Source organism: Rhinolophus sinicus, chromosome 1 (assembly GCF_057876585.1).
Source record: "Rhinolophus sinicus isolate RSI-liver-muscle chromosome 1, RSI-T2T, whole genome shotgun sequence".
Classification (NCBI taxonomy): domain Eukaryota; kingdom Metazoa; phylum Chordata; class Mammalia; order Chiroptera; family Rhinolophidae; genus Rhinolophus; species Rhinolophus sinicus.
Genome location: NC_142501.1, coordinates 84,892,505 through 84,909,048, shown reverse-complemented (window position 1 = coordinate 84,909,048; position 16,544 = coordinate 84,892,505). Strand labels below are relative to the sequence as shown.

At 35.2% G+C, this 16,544-nt stretch overlaps 1 protein-coding gene and 1 long non-coding RNA gene across 2 annotated transcripts in view; one reads left to right on the top strand and one right to left on the bottom strand.

Annotated features, from left to right (window-relative positions):
- The window catches only part of LOC148759103 (uncharacterized), a 44,615-nt gene that overhangs the window by 5,434 nt on the left and 22,637 nt on the right, over positions 1 to 16,544 (bottom strand). The window contains exon 2 of the long non-coding RNA XR_016022465.1: positions 13,470 to 13,497. This is a non-coding gene — a long non-coding RNA (uncharacterized LOC148759103). The remainder of the gene's footprint in view (positions 1 to 13,469; positions 13,498 to 16,544) is intronic.
- On the top strand, positions 502 to 7,175 carry LUM (lumican). The gene is made up of 3 exons (XM_019742157.3): positions 502 to 642; positions 3,045 to 3,931; positions 6,366 to 7,175. The coding sequence occupies exons 2-3, from the start codon at positions 3,067 to 3,069 to the stop codon at positions 6,518 to 6,520; spliced, it is 1,020 nt and encodes a 339-aa protein (XP_019597716.1). The 5' UTR covers positions 502 to 642; positions 3,045 to 3,066; the 3' UTR covers positions 6,521 to 7,175.

Here is a 16,544-nt window from a genome sequence, read left to right as displayed (position 1 = left end):
ATTAGAGATATATATATTATTTTTATTACATTTTAGAAACTAATGCAAGTTACCCTCCTGGCCAAAATTTAAGTTAGTCCAAGGAAATCAATATGGATTTCAAGAGCACTGGGCAAAAGGATTCTCAGATTCTGCTCATTTGCATTTTCCTGAAATAATGTATTGTTTATGATTTATGAGACCATTCGATGAACATGATAGTTGGCTGACAGCATCACACTTAATTGTTGCCACAGCTGCAGAAGGGAAAAGCTTTGCAAGAGAAATGTTCTGACTGTAGATGCCTCACTTGCAGCAGGATGCAATTCTTGGTTAACAGCTATGGCATTTGGGCTAGTTAAGCACATCTCTCTTTCCCATTCATTCCACGGGGAATGTACTGGGCTGTCCTTGCTCACCACGTCCACCTGCACTTCGTTAGAGAGCAGAGCGTTCACATGCCACACCATCAGCTCCCCACAATGACATAACTCCATTCAGAGACTGGCGTGACTGGGCTGGGTTTTCCCCCCTTCAGCTCTTGTATCACTAAGAATCTGGCAGCCAGTCCCGTCCTGACAGCGTTTATAGCATATATTGGTGGATTCTTGTCCATAGTGCATCTGCTTTAAGAATTAACGAAAGCAGAGTCAAGACAGTAAGGTAAGCGCTGTTTTAACTATAGCACTGGGGATGCTGACTGTTTGGGACAGTATTTATTGTAACAGGAACAGAAAAAATTCCAGAGCAACGTTGCCAATTGCTATTCAGCAGCATATCCATAGTTTTGAGCTTAACTTTTACACTTTGCTTAACATGTTTTCCATGATTTATGGATTTGAGATAAACTTTATACAGTATATGCTGTGTTTCTTGGCAAAGGAAATTGTAAAACATTTCATGGTTGGAATAAGAAAATATTTAAACTAGACAGTGAAAATGTATGGTAATTAAAATATTTGCTATTTCATGCTAATTAGTTACATAAGTTAGTATTGTCAAACTTAATTTTGCTGCCAAAAAAGGCCATTTCAATCAGTATTCAAAATATTTTGCCATACATATATTGTTAGAGTTTGTTACAATTTGCCATAAACATTTTATGTTGTTATAAAATGTGAACTGAAGGACTTAGACCCTTTTATTTCTGTTTTGTTAATTTTAAAGATTTGGTTTTTGGACATATGCCTTAATGAACATGTTTTGATGAAATTCTGGGAAATATGATTTACTTTGTGAAAACGCATTTCCTCCATAACCACAGGTATTTGAAAAAACTGGGGGAAAGTAAATAAAGTGCATTTATGCTTCATAGTGGAGTCATTATATAGCTACAAACTCTCTTTGAATTCAGAGCCCTTGTTTTTATTCTGCCAAAAAAAATATGGAAGTGGTTTTTTTTGTTACTATTCAGTACTCACATTAAGTTACCAAGCTCTATTTTAGTGTAAAGTGAATTTAAAAAGAGATGGAAGCTTATTAATGAAGCAAGACAAATCTTTACAACATGAACATTACTGTAACTTCTAAAGAAGCCGTGCTGTGTAATTGTTCTCATGGCCAAGTCCTGTCAACTACAGTAAATGACTCCATCATTATCTTAGGGAAAAATTTACTGAAAATCTGGTTACATGTTATATTGTGTTAGCTATCAGAGCGTTTCCAGCACTATTTTTTAGGGTTTTATCTGCTAACATAAAGAGCCTTATAATTTCAAGGTAAAGCAGAGATGTTTAAATGTCCTGATACTGAAAATCCTACTTACCCCAAACTACCCAGATTCAATCGCTTGTACCATACTTCTCAGAGGAAGATATATTACCTTATGGTATCTATTGGAATATGGACCCTGCTTCACATTAAGGATTTCCCTCTCAGAGTTACCAACTTCTCCTCAGCAATAACCCTTCACTCCCAAAAGTCCAACTCTATGTCCCATTTCCCTTTACCTAAATATCTGACCCTGTACTTCCCCAAGCAATTAAATTGTGCTTTATTGAGCCTCACCTTAGACTGTTCATATAAGATCAGTGTTGCAAATTGTTTTTAATTGATATTCTCAATTTCATCCTTTCCTACATGGCTCCTAATGCCAGTGTTAAATATAGACTTTCCTCAATTCCCAGCTCTCTCCCATTTCCATTCTGTAAGAGTACTAAAATCTAGATAAGTGAACCATGCGTTCTTCAATTTTGGCATGAAGAAGGTAGAGAACTTGTGAGTTATTGACAGAAAGGAAAACTTTAAATTCAAAACTTGGAAAACAATATCTTTATCAGTTGAATCTCTTTATGGGTTCAAAAATTTTTAGAATTTGTGACATTTTCCCGATTAATAAACATTTGTTTTACTATAACTTACATTCTAAATATTAATTTCAGAACAGTTTTGTTATATGCCTAAAGGTATGAAATGTTAAACAAAAGTTGAAATAATATGCACACACACACAACCCCTCCAAGAATTCTGTTCCTCTTCTTCAGAATCACCAACAATAACTAGACATTTTAAAGGAATGTACTCCCCCTTCCTCTCCCCCGCCCACACACACACTCATAAGAACAGCTTTCCTCCAGACAAAAACCACAGATTGCCCTGTTCTCAGTAAGGGGTTTCTTAATGAGACACTTTAATGATGTGGAATGGTAGGGTAGAGCGTACAATTTACAATTGTCTTCTCATTTTCATTTTTTATGGTTTTGAAGAGTGTTCCGAAGCAGTGTTCGAACGTGGTGGTCAGTAGGCACCTTCCATAAACCTCTTGCAGGAAGGCATTTAAATAGAAGGAAGGACTTGGAGAGACTGACTCGAACAGTTAGGCCCGGCTTACCCAGAAGGGGGCGCATGTGTACGCAATCTAATTCGAACCTGTTCACCATCCCATGAGTTGTAAACGTACTTCCTTAGCCTCATACTTAAATAAAAATTAAAAATACATCATTAGATGCACGAAAAATGCACTATGAAATAAAACACACGTTTTGTAATGAATGTAACATTATAAATCGAATATCCTTTTTCTGAAAGTATATTATTTTATAATAATATGTTTCCACTTTATTTAGGATTCAAAGCGTTTGCCAAAAAATGAATCTAGGTGCGTTTACTCTCCTCTTGGCACTACTCGGTGGTGCCAGCAGCCAGTACTACTATGATTACGATTTCCCCCTATCGATTTATGGGCGATCATCACCAAATTGTGCACCAGAATGTAACTGCCCTGAAAGCTTTCCAACGGCCATGTACTGCGATGAGCTGAAATTGAAAAGTGTGCCAATGGTGCCTCCTGGAATCAAATACCTTTACCTTAGGAATAACCAGATTGACCATATTGACGAAAAGGCCTTTGAAAATGTAACCGATCTGCAGTGGCTCATTCTAGATCATAACCTTCTAGAAAATTCCAAGATAAAAGGAAAAATTTTCTCTAAACTTAAACAACTGAAGAAGCTGCATATAAATTACAACAATCTGACTGAATCTGTGGGCCCACTTCCCAAATCTCTGGAGGACCTGCAGCTTACTAATAACAAGATCACGAAGCTCGGCTCCTTTGAAGGACTGGTAAACTTGACCTTCATCCATCTTCAACACAATCAACTGAAAGATGAAGGCATTTCAGGTGCTTTTAGAGGTCTTAAGTCACTCGAGTACCTTGACCTGAGCTTCAATCAGATGAGCAAACTGCCTTCTGGTCTCCCAGTATCTCTTCTAACTCTCTACTTAGACAACAATAAGATCAGCAACATCCCTGACGAGTATTTCAAGCGTTTTAAGGGACTGCAGTATCTGCGTTTATCTCATAATGAACTGGCTGATAGTGGAATACCTGGAAACACTTTCAACATATCATCCCTGCTTGAGCTGGATCTCTCCTACAATAAGCTCAAAAGTATACCGACGGTCAATGAAAACCTTGAAAACTATTACCTGGAGGTCAATGAACTTGAAAGTAAGTAAAAGCTGTGCCTGTATTTAATTGATGCATCCTTGAGTTTTTAAATGCCTAAATTGTACTACACAAATATTGCATCTGGCTCCATTAAAATGTGAATTAAAAGGCCAACAAAATATCCCTCTAACTGAAGTACACAAGAATTCTAGTGCAGTTATTTTTCCAATATCTGGCCTGTCTTTGGAGTGAACAGATAAGAAACTATTAAGACCATAGAATTTAAACACTGATTTCTTCAAATTGAATATCCTGGACTAATTAATCCTCCTGTGTTATCGCCCAATATGTGTCTATTATTATTAGCCTCCTTCATGACTTACATTTGTGTCCTACATTTATTTCTTGGCAAGATCTAGCTGAGGGAGGAACAAACAAGTCCAGAAGAAGCACAGCTAATAGGGGCTGCCAAACCCCCATCCCCCCTTTAACTCCAGAGCAGCATGTCTGTTCTCATGTTCTTCTCTGACATCTTTACTTGGGACTCAACATATTACTCTGCCATCATGGCCTCAGTCTCTGTCTGTTACCCCTATTATGGGGTGTGTGGCTACACAGTGTTCTTATGAAGAATGTGAGGAAGATTAAGGAAGGGAGGAATATGAAAATGATTTGGAATGGTTTTAAAATAGTATTACAGGGCCTCTTTTCTTATGCATCACCCTTCACCCTATTTGATTTTTCCAGTTTCTCCTTCCTTTCTCTTGTAGCTAGAGTTTATTTTTCATTTACCTTCTGGGTGGGACCTTGACTTGATCTACTTGGACTATTTATGCACTCTTCTTGTCTCTTGGGTCATTTTTCAATTTAAGCAGCACAGGTGGAAAATTGACATGTACCATTCCCCACCTTACTCTCTAACAGCTTGGCAGAAGAGAAATCTATGATTCTTGGATAAACTTTTTAAATAAAAAGTCAGTTGGGAAACACTGATTCATACATACAACAATTATATCTGCAAAATAATCTATTGCAATTGAGCATCTTTATGCCACAAAAGTCGGTTCCATTGTCACGTTGGACAAAAATATTGACATTCCTATCTGAAAATTTACAGTGTGTCTTATTAATATGATACTTTGTATTCTGCAACAGTTTTTTGTGACTCCTAGTAAGGTTACAGCATTTTCATGAGTAATTGCCAACTCTAAAATGCCACATGCTCTTTCTTGTATCTGGAAAACCAACTTGTCATACAATTCACAGTCAGGCTATCAGAGCTGAACCTCACAGTTGTTTCCAATGGAAAACTCACTATCTGGCAATATGTGTGCCCACATTATAAACAATTGTGGTTAGGAGAAAGACTACTCAGACTGGCCAAAATGCTAATGGGAGTTAAGATGTTTGAGGGCTGAAGAAATCCTGTTAGATGTGCTGGGTGGAGATTAGCAGCAGGAACAGGCCAAAGCAGAGAGATACAGGAGAATTTGGAGGCATAAAGACCAGTGAAAGAAGGAGGAGCGAATGTGGGAGATGGGAAAGGTGGTGGATGGGAGAAATGCCAACAGCCACTCAGTGCCACGTTGAGGTTGAACCCCCAGTGCCCTGCACAGATGGTCATTTGGAAATGAGTAGTTACCTTTCTTCCTTCCTAATCCTTGACATTTAGGTATATACATTTCAGGTGGGTATTCTTGTCATTTGACTTTGCACGGATGTCTTTAATTTAGTTTATTTTGCCACATGACAATTATGCATACCAATTGTCCACGTTCTCTTAGATAAAAGAATCCCTTAATATTTCTCTACCATTAGGAAATCTATAGCCAAAAATTAGTTCTCATATTTCAAACTTGCAATGTGAAACACTGGCTTAATCACAGATCTACCTAATGTAAAGTAGTTCAGAAAAGAAAACAAAATTAAAAGGACACCAATAATTATTTAGTGTATATTAGGTGCTAGCACTCCGTGAAGTGCTTTACATATCTTAATTAATTTAATCTTCATGCAACACATTGTGTAAGATATGTTATATCTAATATCAGAAGAATGATCCAAAGTCATCCATCTGGTAAATCACAGAGGTAAAAAATTAATATAAGCCTAAGGCCATGCTTTTCCCATTATTCCAGGCTAGATTAAATATGTCAAAAAAGTTCTTAGATAATATGATACACTCATTGAATGTATTTCTAAAATCAAGCCTTTCTATATCAAGAACTTAGAATAAATAATTATTGTTCTTTGAAAAAATCCATTGAATATCCTGATGCACCATAATTATTTTTATTAAATATCGCTGTGTCATTTGGTAGCCTGAAATATTTCTTTTGTAGTTCCAAATCCATAGATACATCAAATAAATGACTTTTTTTTTTTAATGGGAAGAAGTCCTATTAGGTATTATTATGGACTTGAGGAAATTTTCATGATTGTTTCAAGCCCATGTAATAAAAACAATTACAGTTTTCCATTCTTTCATTTCTAGAGTTTGAAGTGAAGAGCTTCTGTAAGATCCTGGGACCATTATCCTACTCCAAGATCAAGCATTTGCGTTTGGATGGGAATCACATCACCCAGACTAATCTGCCACCTGATATGTATGAATGTCTACGTGTAGCAAATGAAATCACTGTTAATTAATATCTGCTCGTTTCAGTTATATTCAGGTGTATCCTGGAACAACATTTGGTTATGTGTTTGTGTGTGTGTCAGTTTTCATAGTGTTCATTTTTTTTGTTGCTCTTTATTCCACGAATTTTAAATTCTGAGATAAAATGTTTTGTAAACATTGTGTTACTCTTTTTTTATAGAGAAGATGAAAGGCAGGCCTATTTCATCATGAGCACAGACAAATACACACACACATAGACAACAAAATTAATGCTTTATTTGTAATTTAGTGTTTTCTACATCTCTACTGTCAAATGATGTACAAAGCCTTTTGCTGGTTGCATGCAAGTCAGCCAAGTTTTATAATTCTTAAATCTTAACGTACCCAAAAGAATGGACTACATACACATGAATGTTTGCTGTCTTAAACCAAATTATCATAATATGTTCAAATTTGTTTAGCTGAAAAATAGGTGGTAAATTTTGAGACCAATGACTTTGCAAAATAACAAAATTCATGAAACCATGTACATTTAAAGCAGAATTTATAGTGTTAAGAATTTATATAGTTACCTAGAGAAACTTTTCTAGAATTATTTTTCAGTTTAATTCATGTGTATTTTTTATTATTATTTGCATGTTATGTTTAACAAGCTAATAGCAAAATAAAACATAGCAAATGGCATCACTGTGTTTGACTTCTGTGAAATTCATATTTCTCATATATAAAATACAGCTATGCACCACATCCAGTCAATGATGGACTGCACATATGAGGGTGGTCCCATAAGGTTATAATGGAGCTGAAAAATTCCTATCACCTAGTGACAGCACAGCCATTATAAAATCATACCGCACAGCATTACTCATGTGTCTGTGGTGATGTTGGTGTACACAAACCCACTGCCCTGCCAGGCGTACAAAAGTATAGCACATACAACTATGTGTAGTACATAATACTTGATGATGATAATAAATAACTAGGTTATTGGTTTATATATTTACTATACTACTTATCATTATTTTAGAGTGTATTCTTTCTACTTATAAAAAATATGTTTGCTGTAAAGCAGTATGCCCTGTTCCCCCAGCAGCAGCTTCACACATCCCGTGTTTACATCCGTCTCTTGATTACATCATTTTCTCTTGTGCTGATTTAATCTTGTGTTGTTCTGTGTATTTAGTGCAGCCTAAGTGAACAGTGTTTATAAAGTCTCCTAGTGTACTGTCATGTCCCAGGCCTTCACATCCACTCCCCACTCACTCACTGACTCTCTCAGAGCAACTTCCAGTCCTGTAAGCTCCATTCAAGGTAAGTGCCCTGTACAAGTGTACTCTTTTTTTATTCTTTTATATCGTATTTTTACTATACTTTTTCTATATTTAAATACACAAATACTTACCATTGTGTTACAATTCCCTAGAGTATTCAGTACAGTAACATGCTGTACAGGTTTGTAACCTAGGAACAATAAGCTATACCATACAACCCAGGTATGTAGTTGGCTGAACCATCCAGGTTTGCGTAAGTCAGTCTATGGTGTTCACAGATCAACAAATTCACCTAAGGATGCATTTCTCAGAACATATCTCTGTTAAGTGGTGCATAACTATATTAGACTAGAATTCAAAAACTATCTCTAGCTTGCAATAGTTTACTTATGTTAAACAAAACTTTCCACTCAATAAATTGTCTGCTTCTAGCATCCACTTGCAAAGAGTTTCTAAACACATCTTACATTAGGTACTTAAAAGTATACAGATCCGAGTTCCAGTGTATGGGGGCAGGGTTCCTTACCACCAACAAACAATTATCTAGACATCAGGTGGCTGTCTTACAGTTCAACTCAGTTCTGACCCTATCACTCGAAAGATAGTGTCAGATTCCATAGGTTAAGGGTTCAGACTTGTAAGATTGTCCCACCTGCTTTAGATGCCAATAGCCATCCCAGGATGTTACCAGTACTTCTGACCAACTGGCTGTAAATTAGAAGTTCCTAAAACCCCCTGCTTGGGTTTGATTAATTTGCTAGAACAGCTTACAGAACTCAGGAAACCATTTACTCACCAGATTATCAATGTATTGTAAAAGGATATAACTCAGGAGCAGCCAGATGGCAGAGGTGCACAGGGCAAGGTATGAGGGAAGGCACGGAGCTTCCATGCCCTCTCAGACTGTGCTCCTCTCCTAGAATCTCTGCGTGTTCGTCAACCTGGAATCTCTCCAAACTGAACCCTGTCCTTTTGGGGTTTCATGGAGGCTTCATCACATAGATATGAGTTATGAAAAATCATTGGCCACTGGAGATTGAATTCAATTCCCAGCCCCTCTCCTCTCCCAGAGGTGGAGGTGTGGACGATTAAAAGTTCTGACTCTAATCACACGTTGGTTCTCCTGGTAACCAGGCCACTATCCTTAGGTTACGTAAGGGCTTTCCAAAAGCTATTCAATTAACATAACAGAAAATCTTATCACTCTTATCACATAAAATTCCAAGGATTTTTGGAGCTGTGAGCCAGGACAAAGACCAAAATTATATGAAAAATATAATTTGAATGAGCAAACATGTGAATATATTCTTTATAAGTCATTATACTGCAGTATTTTAATCTCACAAGTTGCTTGGATATTTACTCCTATTCCCATTCCTGTTGTTTTTACTGATTCATATACAGTGGTATTCAATTAAATAAGAAGAGGCTAGGAGATCAGCAATAGCTGCTTGGTTGTTAAGCAAAAAAGGGTGGATAACTACCAAGACAGAAAGCATTGAATGTATATATGTTTCTGAAAATGAGAGTTAAAAAAAAAAAAAAAAATAACGTACCTTGAAGCCAATACATTTGTAACATAGGGTTAAAGTTTATAATCCAGTAATAACACCTTTTAGCTTTCTATATTATGGATATCCATGATTCTATACAATGGGAAATAATGGGGCATACAATTTTATAAAAAATAACTTCTACTTTATCTAGTTAACAATAAAGAATATGTTTGGAGCCATTGTGCAGTCAAAAATACACTCATCCCACATGAGTGCGCACATCGTCTCAAGTGTATGTAAAACGAAGGAAGCATCACTCTTGAGTGCGTGTTTTAACAGAACATTTTTAGTGAATTCTGTCCTATGGTAAAATGGCCTATCATCAATGGACCATCATCAATTAAGACTGAGTTGACTGGAAGATATGTAAGATGTACATTACATTAGGTACACCGGTATTTTAGATTGTCATACCTTTTCTACATAAAGGTAGGTTTCTTGAGCTGTGGAAGCACTCTCAGGCCATTTCTTGGTATGAAATTAAAATCTATTTTCTCTCAATGAAACAATAATATAAAAGAAATGAAAATCAATTAACAGGAATGTTATAGACCTAAATAATCTTTTTTCTCTATATCACTTAGGGAAAACGTCTTTTCAGCTGACAGTCTACATCTTTAAAAGCCTTTTATTTATCTCTGTTCAAAGTCATGTTACTCTTAAGCCTAAAAAGCAAGACTATAACTTTTTTTTCTAATTAGTTTCTGGTGTACAAAACAATGTAATAGTTAGACATTTACACCCCTCACAAAGTGATAACCCCCTTCTCCCAATCTACTACCTCTTTGACATTGTATAAAGCTGTTACGATTCCATTGACGCTATTCCCTGTGCTGTAGCAAGACTATAACTTTTAAAGCAGCAATTCCCTTTGTAGTTAAGGTTGGTTGATAAAGACCAAAATCAGCACAAAATGACACTTTCTTATAGAAACATCTGGGGAAAGTGCTAGTTAAATCCTGTTATGGGACAGGTCCACTTTCTAGAAGACAGATCTCATCTCTCCAGGAAAGAACTGGAGAGGAGATGCTTCCAGCTTTCTCCTTCATTCACTGTGACTCCCCTAGTGAAGGAAGAACATGGAGGCTCCTTTATCTGCTGGTCCCTCACCCCACAGCCTACCCCAGTTAGGATAGTGTTTTCCAAATTTCAACTGTATACTCAGCATATTGGAATGCTTTTCTAAATGCAGATTACCAGACACAACGCCCGAGATATACAGACCCACTAAGTTATGTAATGTAGGATTCCACATTTTTAAAGAACATCAATGTTGATGCTTATACTAGTGGTCAGTGAGTGACACACATCTTTCAAAACTGGGACTTAGTGTCAACACTATGATCAAGCTACTGAAATCCCAAACAGTTAAAAAGCAGAAGAGTCCTTTTCTCTAAAGAAGCAGAATAGAAGAAAGACTGCTGTTTGTAATATATATGAATAAATATTATTTGTTTTCGTATTCTAACATATTTACGTTCTCTAACCCTCAATTTATTCATCTGTAAGCAAGGATAAAAAAAGGTAATTTTATAAAGATACCATGAGACAATTCTCCCACCCAGTTGACTCCAAAGTTGCTTTAGAGATATAATACTTCTTGCCAGCTTATGCTTCTTCCCCCTCCAGTGACCCAATTGGTACTTAATCATAAGAGATGGCTTAGGATTCACTTTGATTAAGTTTTCAAGAAGGTAACCAGGAAAAGGGGTTAACCACAAAGTGAATTTCAAACAGGAACATCTCTGTACTAGCTCACAAACAACAGTGATCCAGATTTTGTGTCCTTCTGGATAAACATCCGTGTAAATGGATTAAAGCAATGATGCATATACAGGTTTTTCCTTTCCTAAGATTGATTCCCTGGAGACTAAAGTGGAGACTCTGTTTTTGGGTCCATGAAAGGAAAAATGGGCAAAGTCCCTCTTTAGTCTTAACATCTCCATTTGAAAATCAGGGATAAGTCGTGTCTTTATGGGAAGGAGAACTGTGATGTACTGGGGCTTTGAGGTGTGTGAGGAATTATCATGCCCTAATCAGTATAAAATCTACAGCCAGAGGAATGTTGATTTCCTAGTTAAAGTTCTCCAACTGTTAATAGCTATTTTCAGAAAAATTGGAGAGGTTAAAAATTTGGTTTTACAAAGGACTTGTTTGGTATTTTATTTCGCTTGTGATCTTTTATGTTTGGGGTACCAGATTTTTTGTTTGTTTTTGTTTTTCTGTAGCTGTAATTTTATCCTAACGATGACCTTAGATTTTTCTTTGGTTGGATTTTGCAACTATTATAAATATTTGCTTAACATGTTACACACAAGTCAAAGAAAATGACTCATTTTATTTAAAGTGAATGATAAAGCAACTTTACTACCAGAATTAAAATGTGTGTAAAATAACAGTAAAAGTTAGCAGACATTCCATAAGTATACAAAATAAATAGAATTTTTTTTAAATCTAGATAATTTTATTTAATAACTTATGCAATCCATAGCTTTTTGTTTCCTAATAAAGTATAAGAAACTAAACACAGTAGAGTCCAGGAAAGGAGAAATTTACACAACATAAGATGAGTGAGGTCTCATGCATCTTTATCTCACTTTGATAGCCCAAGATTCCACTTCTGCTTTGTAATAGCTCCTTCCTCACATTTTGGTTGGCCCGAAAAGTATCACTTGCATTTCTGTCTTATTCCTTAAAATATACCTACTATTCCAGAAAAGAGAATGCATTCTATGCTTTAAAAAATATTCAAGAGCCTTAGCTACCTTGCCTATGAACGTTATCTCAAATAAACCCTTCTGTAGTCACACTGCCATGGCTTTATTCTAAGAGTTGCTCAATTTTCATCTATATTTCTGAAGATTATCATGTTTTGCCTAATTTCATCATCCACAATGTTACCGGAGTGAGTTCTCTAATATGTAAATCTGGTCCTTTATTATTTACCTGTTTAAAACTATTCAATGATGCCCCATCATTTACAGGTGTGACTCAGGCTCTTCAATGCAACATACAAGGCAGCATACAAGGCACCCCAGAATATCAAAGGCCCTTTGCAGTCTTGTCTTTGGTTCTCTGTAGAGCCTCATCTCTTCCCAGGCCTTCCCGGGCCTTGCCAGGCCCCACCATGCACTATCTTAAATCACGTGATAGTGCAACCATACTTACCAGTTTGCAGTTGATTTTGCTCCAGTGTGTATGCAAATTCTGTCCTTTCTTCCTGGAATCTCTTTATATTCCTTCCACTTGGAAACACCTACCCATCTTTCAAGACTCATCTTAAGCTATTCTTTCCCTTTGCCATAATTCCTTCTGAATGTTTTCAGATAGAATTAAATCTTATATCATAGAAATAATATCCTTTATCACAAAAATTCTTTATCAAAATTCTAAGCAAGAATTAACAATTCTCTCTGTTGTGTCTCCATCTGTAACTTTTTCATTAATTTATTAAACAAATACTTATTTAGCTTCTACTATACTCCAGGAATGGCTTAAGTGTTAAGAATTCATTAGTGAACAAGACCAAGAAATTTTTCCCCTACCAAAGCTGCTATTCATAATGGATATATTGGGTAAATATTAGCAAAAGATCTGGTATAGCTCTAATCATAGCAGACAAAATGCAGTTTAAAATAAAATGTATTATTAGCAATGAAAAGATTCACAATATCACAACCTAAAGTTTAGTATAACAAAAAAAGTATAATAATTTTAAATATATTGGCAACTTATGAAATAGTATCAAAATATACATAGAAAATTGATATAACTATAGAAGGAATTTAAAAAAAACCTATGAGCATTGTGATAGATTTCAAAACATTTCTTGAAATTATTACTATTCAAGCAAATTAAATATCAGCAAAGATATAACAGATAAAGACTACAAAGTTTTCAATCTTAATTAATGGACAGATATAATATTCTATATCCAAAAATTAGAGAATTAACATCCTTTTCAAGTTTAAATAGAGCATTTATGAAAATTGATTTCATACTTGGCCACAAAGCCAAATTTGTTTCAATAAATTTTAAACAATAGGTAGTCTATATATCCCATTCTCAATTGAAAAAATTTATCAGAAATTGAAAAGAAAACATAATTCATATATATTTGGAAATTAAGAAAACAATTCTAAAACACTTACGGGTCAAAGAAGGTATCAAAATAGAGACCTAGAAATATAAAAGAAGTAATAGTGAATATATAGTATATCAAAATGAGTTAAATCTGTGATATAAGTAATTCAAGTATAATTCATACCCTTCAATCCTGTTACTGAACTGGAAATTAATGTTATGAATATTTAATTTAAATAAGAATGATTTTCATTAAAATATGAGATGAAGAAAAGATCTTCACTATCACTATTTCTATTCAATGGTTTATTGGCAGAACTTGCAACCACAATAGAAAAAGAAATGGAGTGAGAATTTAAAAAAAGACAATAAAACTCTAAAATTTTGTAGATCATATGATTGTCTACATAGAAAACACAAAAGATTATACAAATATATTATTAGAAATCATGACAGAGAGTGCCATTTGTTTACCTATTGAATCTCAGATCCAATGCCCTTTTTTATATTCTACCATGCTAGGGATGAGACTCTACAAACCACAGTTCCTAGGTGCCTTTGCCTGCAGGGGAGACACTGGAGGAAAATTGATAAATGGAAGAAGAAGTAAAGGAACTTCCAGTGTAGCTTTTTTTTTTTTAATGTGTGAACTTGACAAATGATTCTAAAATTTATATGGAAAAGCAATGAACCAAGAATAACCAAGACACACCTGATGGAAAATGATGGAAGACTTGTCTAACTATGTGACTATATAAAGCTATAATAATTAAGATAGTATGGTACTGGTAAAGGATAGGAAAGCTGACCAATAGGATAGAAGAGAAAATATATATCAATTTTTACATTTTTATGGAAATTTTATATATAACAGACATGTCATTGCATGTCACTAGGGAGAGTAGGAAATGGGCAATAAAAATCACTGAAAATAAGGTGAACTTGGATTCTTCATCTCACACACAAAAGTCAATTCCAAATATATTAAGAACTTAAATGTCAAGGACAAAACTTTAAAATGTTTAGAAGAAAAGGTAGATGAGTATATTTCTGATGTGGAGTCAGGAATGATTTCTCAAGACAAATCATTAAGGAAGAGATTGATGAACTTGTACATCATTAAGACCTCTGTTCACCAAAAAATATTGTAAAATGAGTGAATGAAAAAGCAGAAACTAAGAGAAGATAATTGCAATGCTTATAATGTACAAAGGCTTAATAACAATTTTAAAATGGGCAAAATCCTGAACAGAGTTTTTTGTGGGTTCTTTTTGTTTGTTTGTTTGTTGTTTGTTTTTGGCACTGAACTTTTTTATTTTTTTAAATTTATGTATTGTTTAATTAGTTTCAGGTGTACAAAACCGTGTACTAGTTAGACATTTACACCCTTCATAAAGTGATAACCCTCTACCCCCAAGCTATTTCCCTTCTGACATCATATATAGCCATTACAATTCCATTGACTCTATTCCCTATGCTATATTCCATATCCCGTGACTATACTCCGTATCCAGTGACTGTGTAGATTTAATTATTGTTGACATTCAATATTATTCAGCTTCAGCTTCAGCTGTACGGTATAGTGGTCAGGGATCTACACAGTCCATGGAGTGGTTTCCCTAATAAGACAAGTGCCTGTCTAACAGACTACAAAACCTTTACAGCATTATTGATTATGCTGGGTCAACAGGTAGTTCCATTTTCAATTTTTTGAGATACTGCCATACTGTTTCCATAGTGTCTGCGCCAATCTGCAATCCCACCAGCAGTGCACGAGGGTTACCTTCTCGCCAGCACTTGTTGTGTGTTGGTTTATTAATGTTAGCCATTCTGACAGGAGTGAGGTGGTATCTCACTGTGATTTTTATTTGTGTTTCTCTAGTGATTGATGATGTTGAACATTTTTTCATATGTCCATTGGCCATCTGTATGTCCTCTTTTCTAGGTATCTATCCAGAGAAATCCAAAACACTAATCTGAATAGACGTTTGACAGAAAACACCATCACAACAACAGAAAGATGTTCAACTCATTAAAAATTAAGGAACATAAAATTAAAACCACAAAAAGACATCATTTTTGCCTATTAAATTGTCAAAAATTAAGTCTGACAATTTAAAGGATTGGTGGAGATGTAACTATTATTATTGGTTAATAATGTAAGTGTAAATTGGCACAACTGCTTAGGTAAAAAATTTGCCATTATCTTTCAAAGTTGTAAGTATCCTATATATCCTATAACCCAGCAATTCCCTTTCCACAATATTTCTCAAACCTTAATGTTCATTTGAATAGAACAGGGATATTGATAAATTGCAAAATTTTAGGCGTGAGCCAAGATTACACATTTTTACCAAACTCCCAGGTGTCAGTAGCTCACAGTGAGTAGCAGAACAAACCCAACATAAATCTTGCATATGTGCAAAAGGAAATGTGTATAAAATACACATAACAATCCTTTAAAAAATAGCAAAAGGCTGGCAATAGCCCAAATATACATCAATAGAAAAATTAATAAAAGGTAGAATACCATGGAATATTACACTGTAGTGAAAATGAATGAACTACAACTACCCAATAATATGGATGAATCTTGGTAATAGGACATTGAATAAAAAAGCAAAGAAATTGAGGAAAAAAGAGCTCAGATAACTTGCCCAGAGTTGTACAGCTGTAAATGACATCCAGAGATTTCTGAAGACAAAAACTAGAGGGCATCCTTGCTTTTCTCTTACTCTTGTACTTCAAAACTAATTAATCAACAAATTCTAATGAATATGGCACCAAAATGTATCCAAAATTTGTCTGTTTCCCCATTTCCATTTCTACCTCCCCAGTGCAAGCTTCAGTTAATCTGGCCTGAACAACATCAATGTTTCTAACAAGTCTTTCTGCTTCCTCTCTTACTCCCTGTTGTGGGTTGAATTGTGCCCCTGAATACTTATATGTTGACATACTAACCCCCAGTATCTCAAAATAACCATATTTGGAGGTCTCTGTAAGGATAGGGTCCAAAGTCTGTATTCTCAACCACTCACAACACTGTCTCTATCAGATTTCCAGAGCTTGTTCCTGGGTGAGTTGTTCTGTTTCATGGGCCAATACATCAGTGAAAATATTTGGGGTGGGTAATTCCGAAAGAT

Bases quoted from the DNA above. Each gene is read 5' to 3' on its own strand.
- LUM (XM_019742157.3), top strand. From the start codon at position 3,067: ATGAATCTAGGTGCGTTTACTCTCCTCTTGGCACTACTCGGTGGTGCC. The intron at 3,932-6,365 runs GTAAGTAAAAGC...TTTCATTTCTAG, and splicing joins GGAGGTCAATGAACTTGAAA to AGTTTGAAGTGAAGAGCTTC.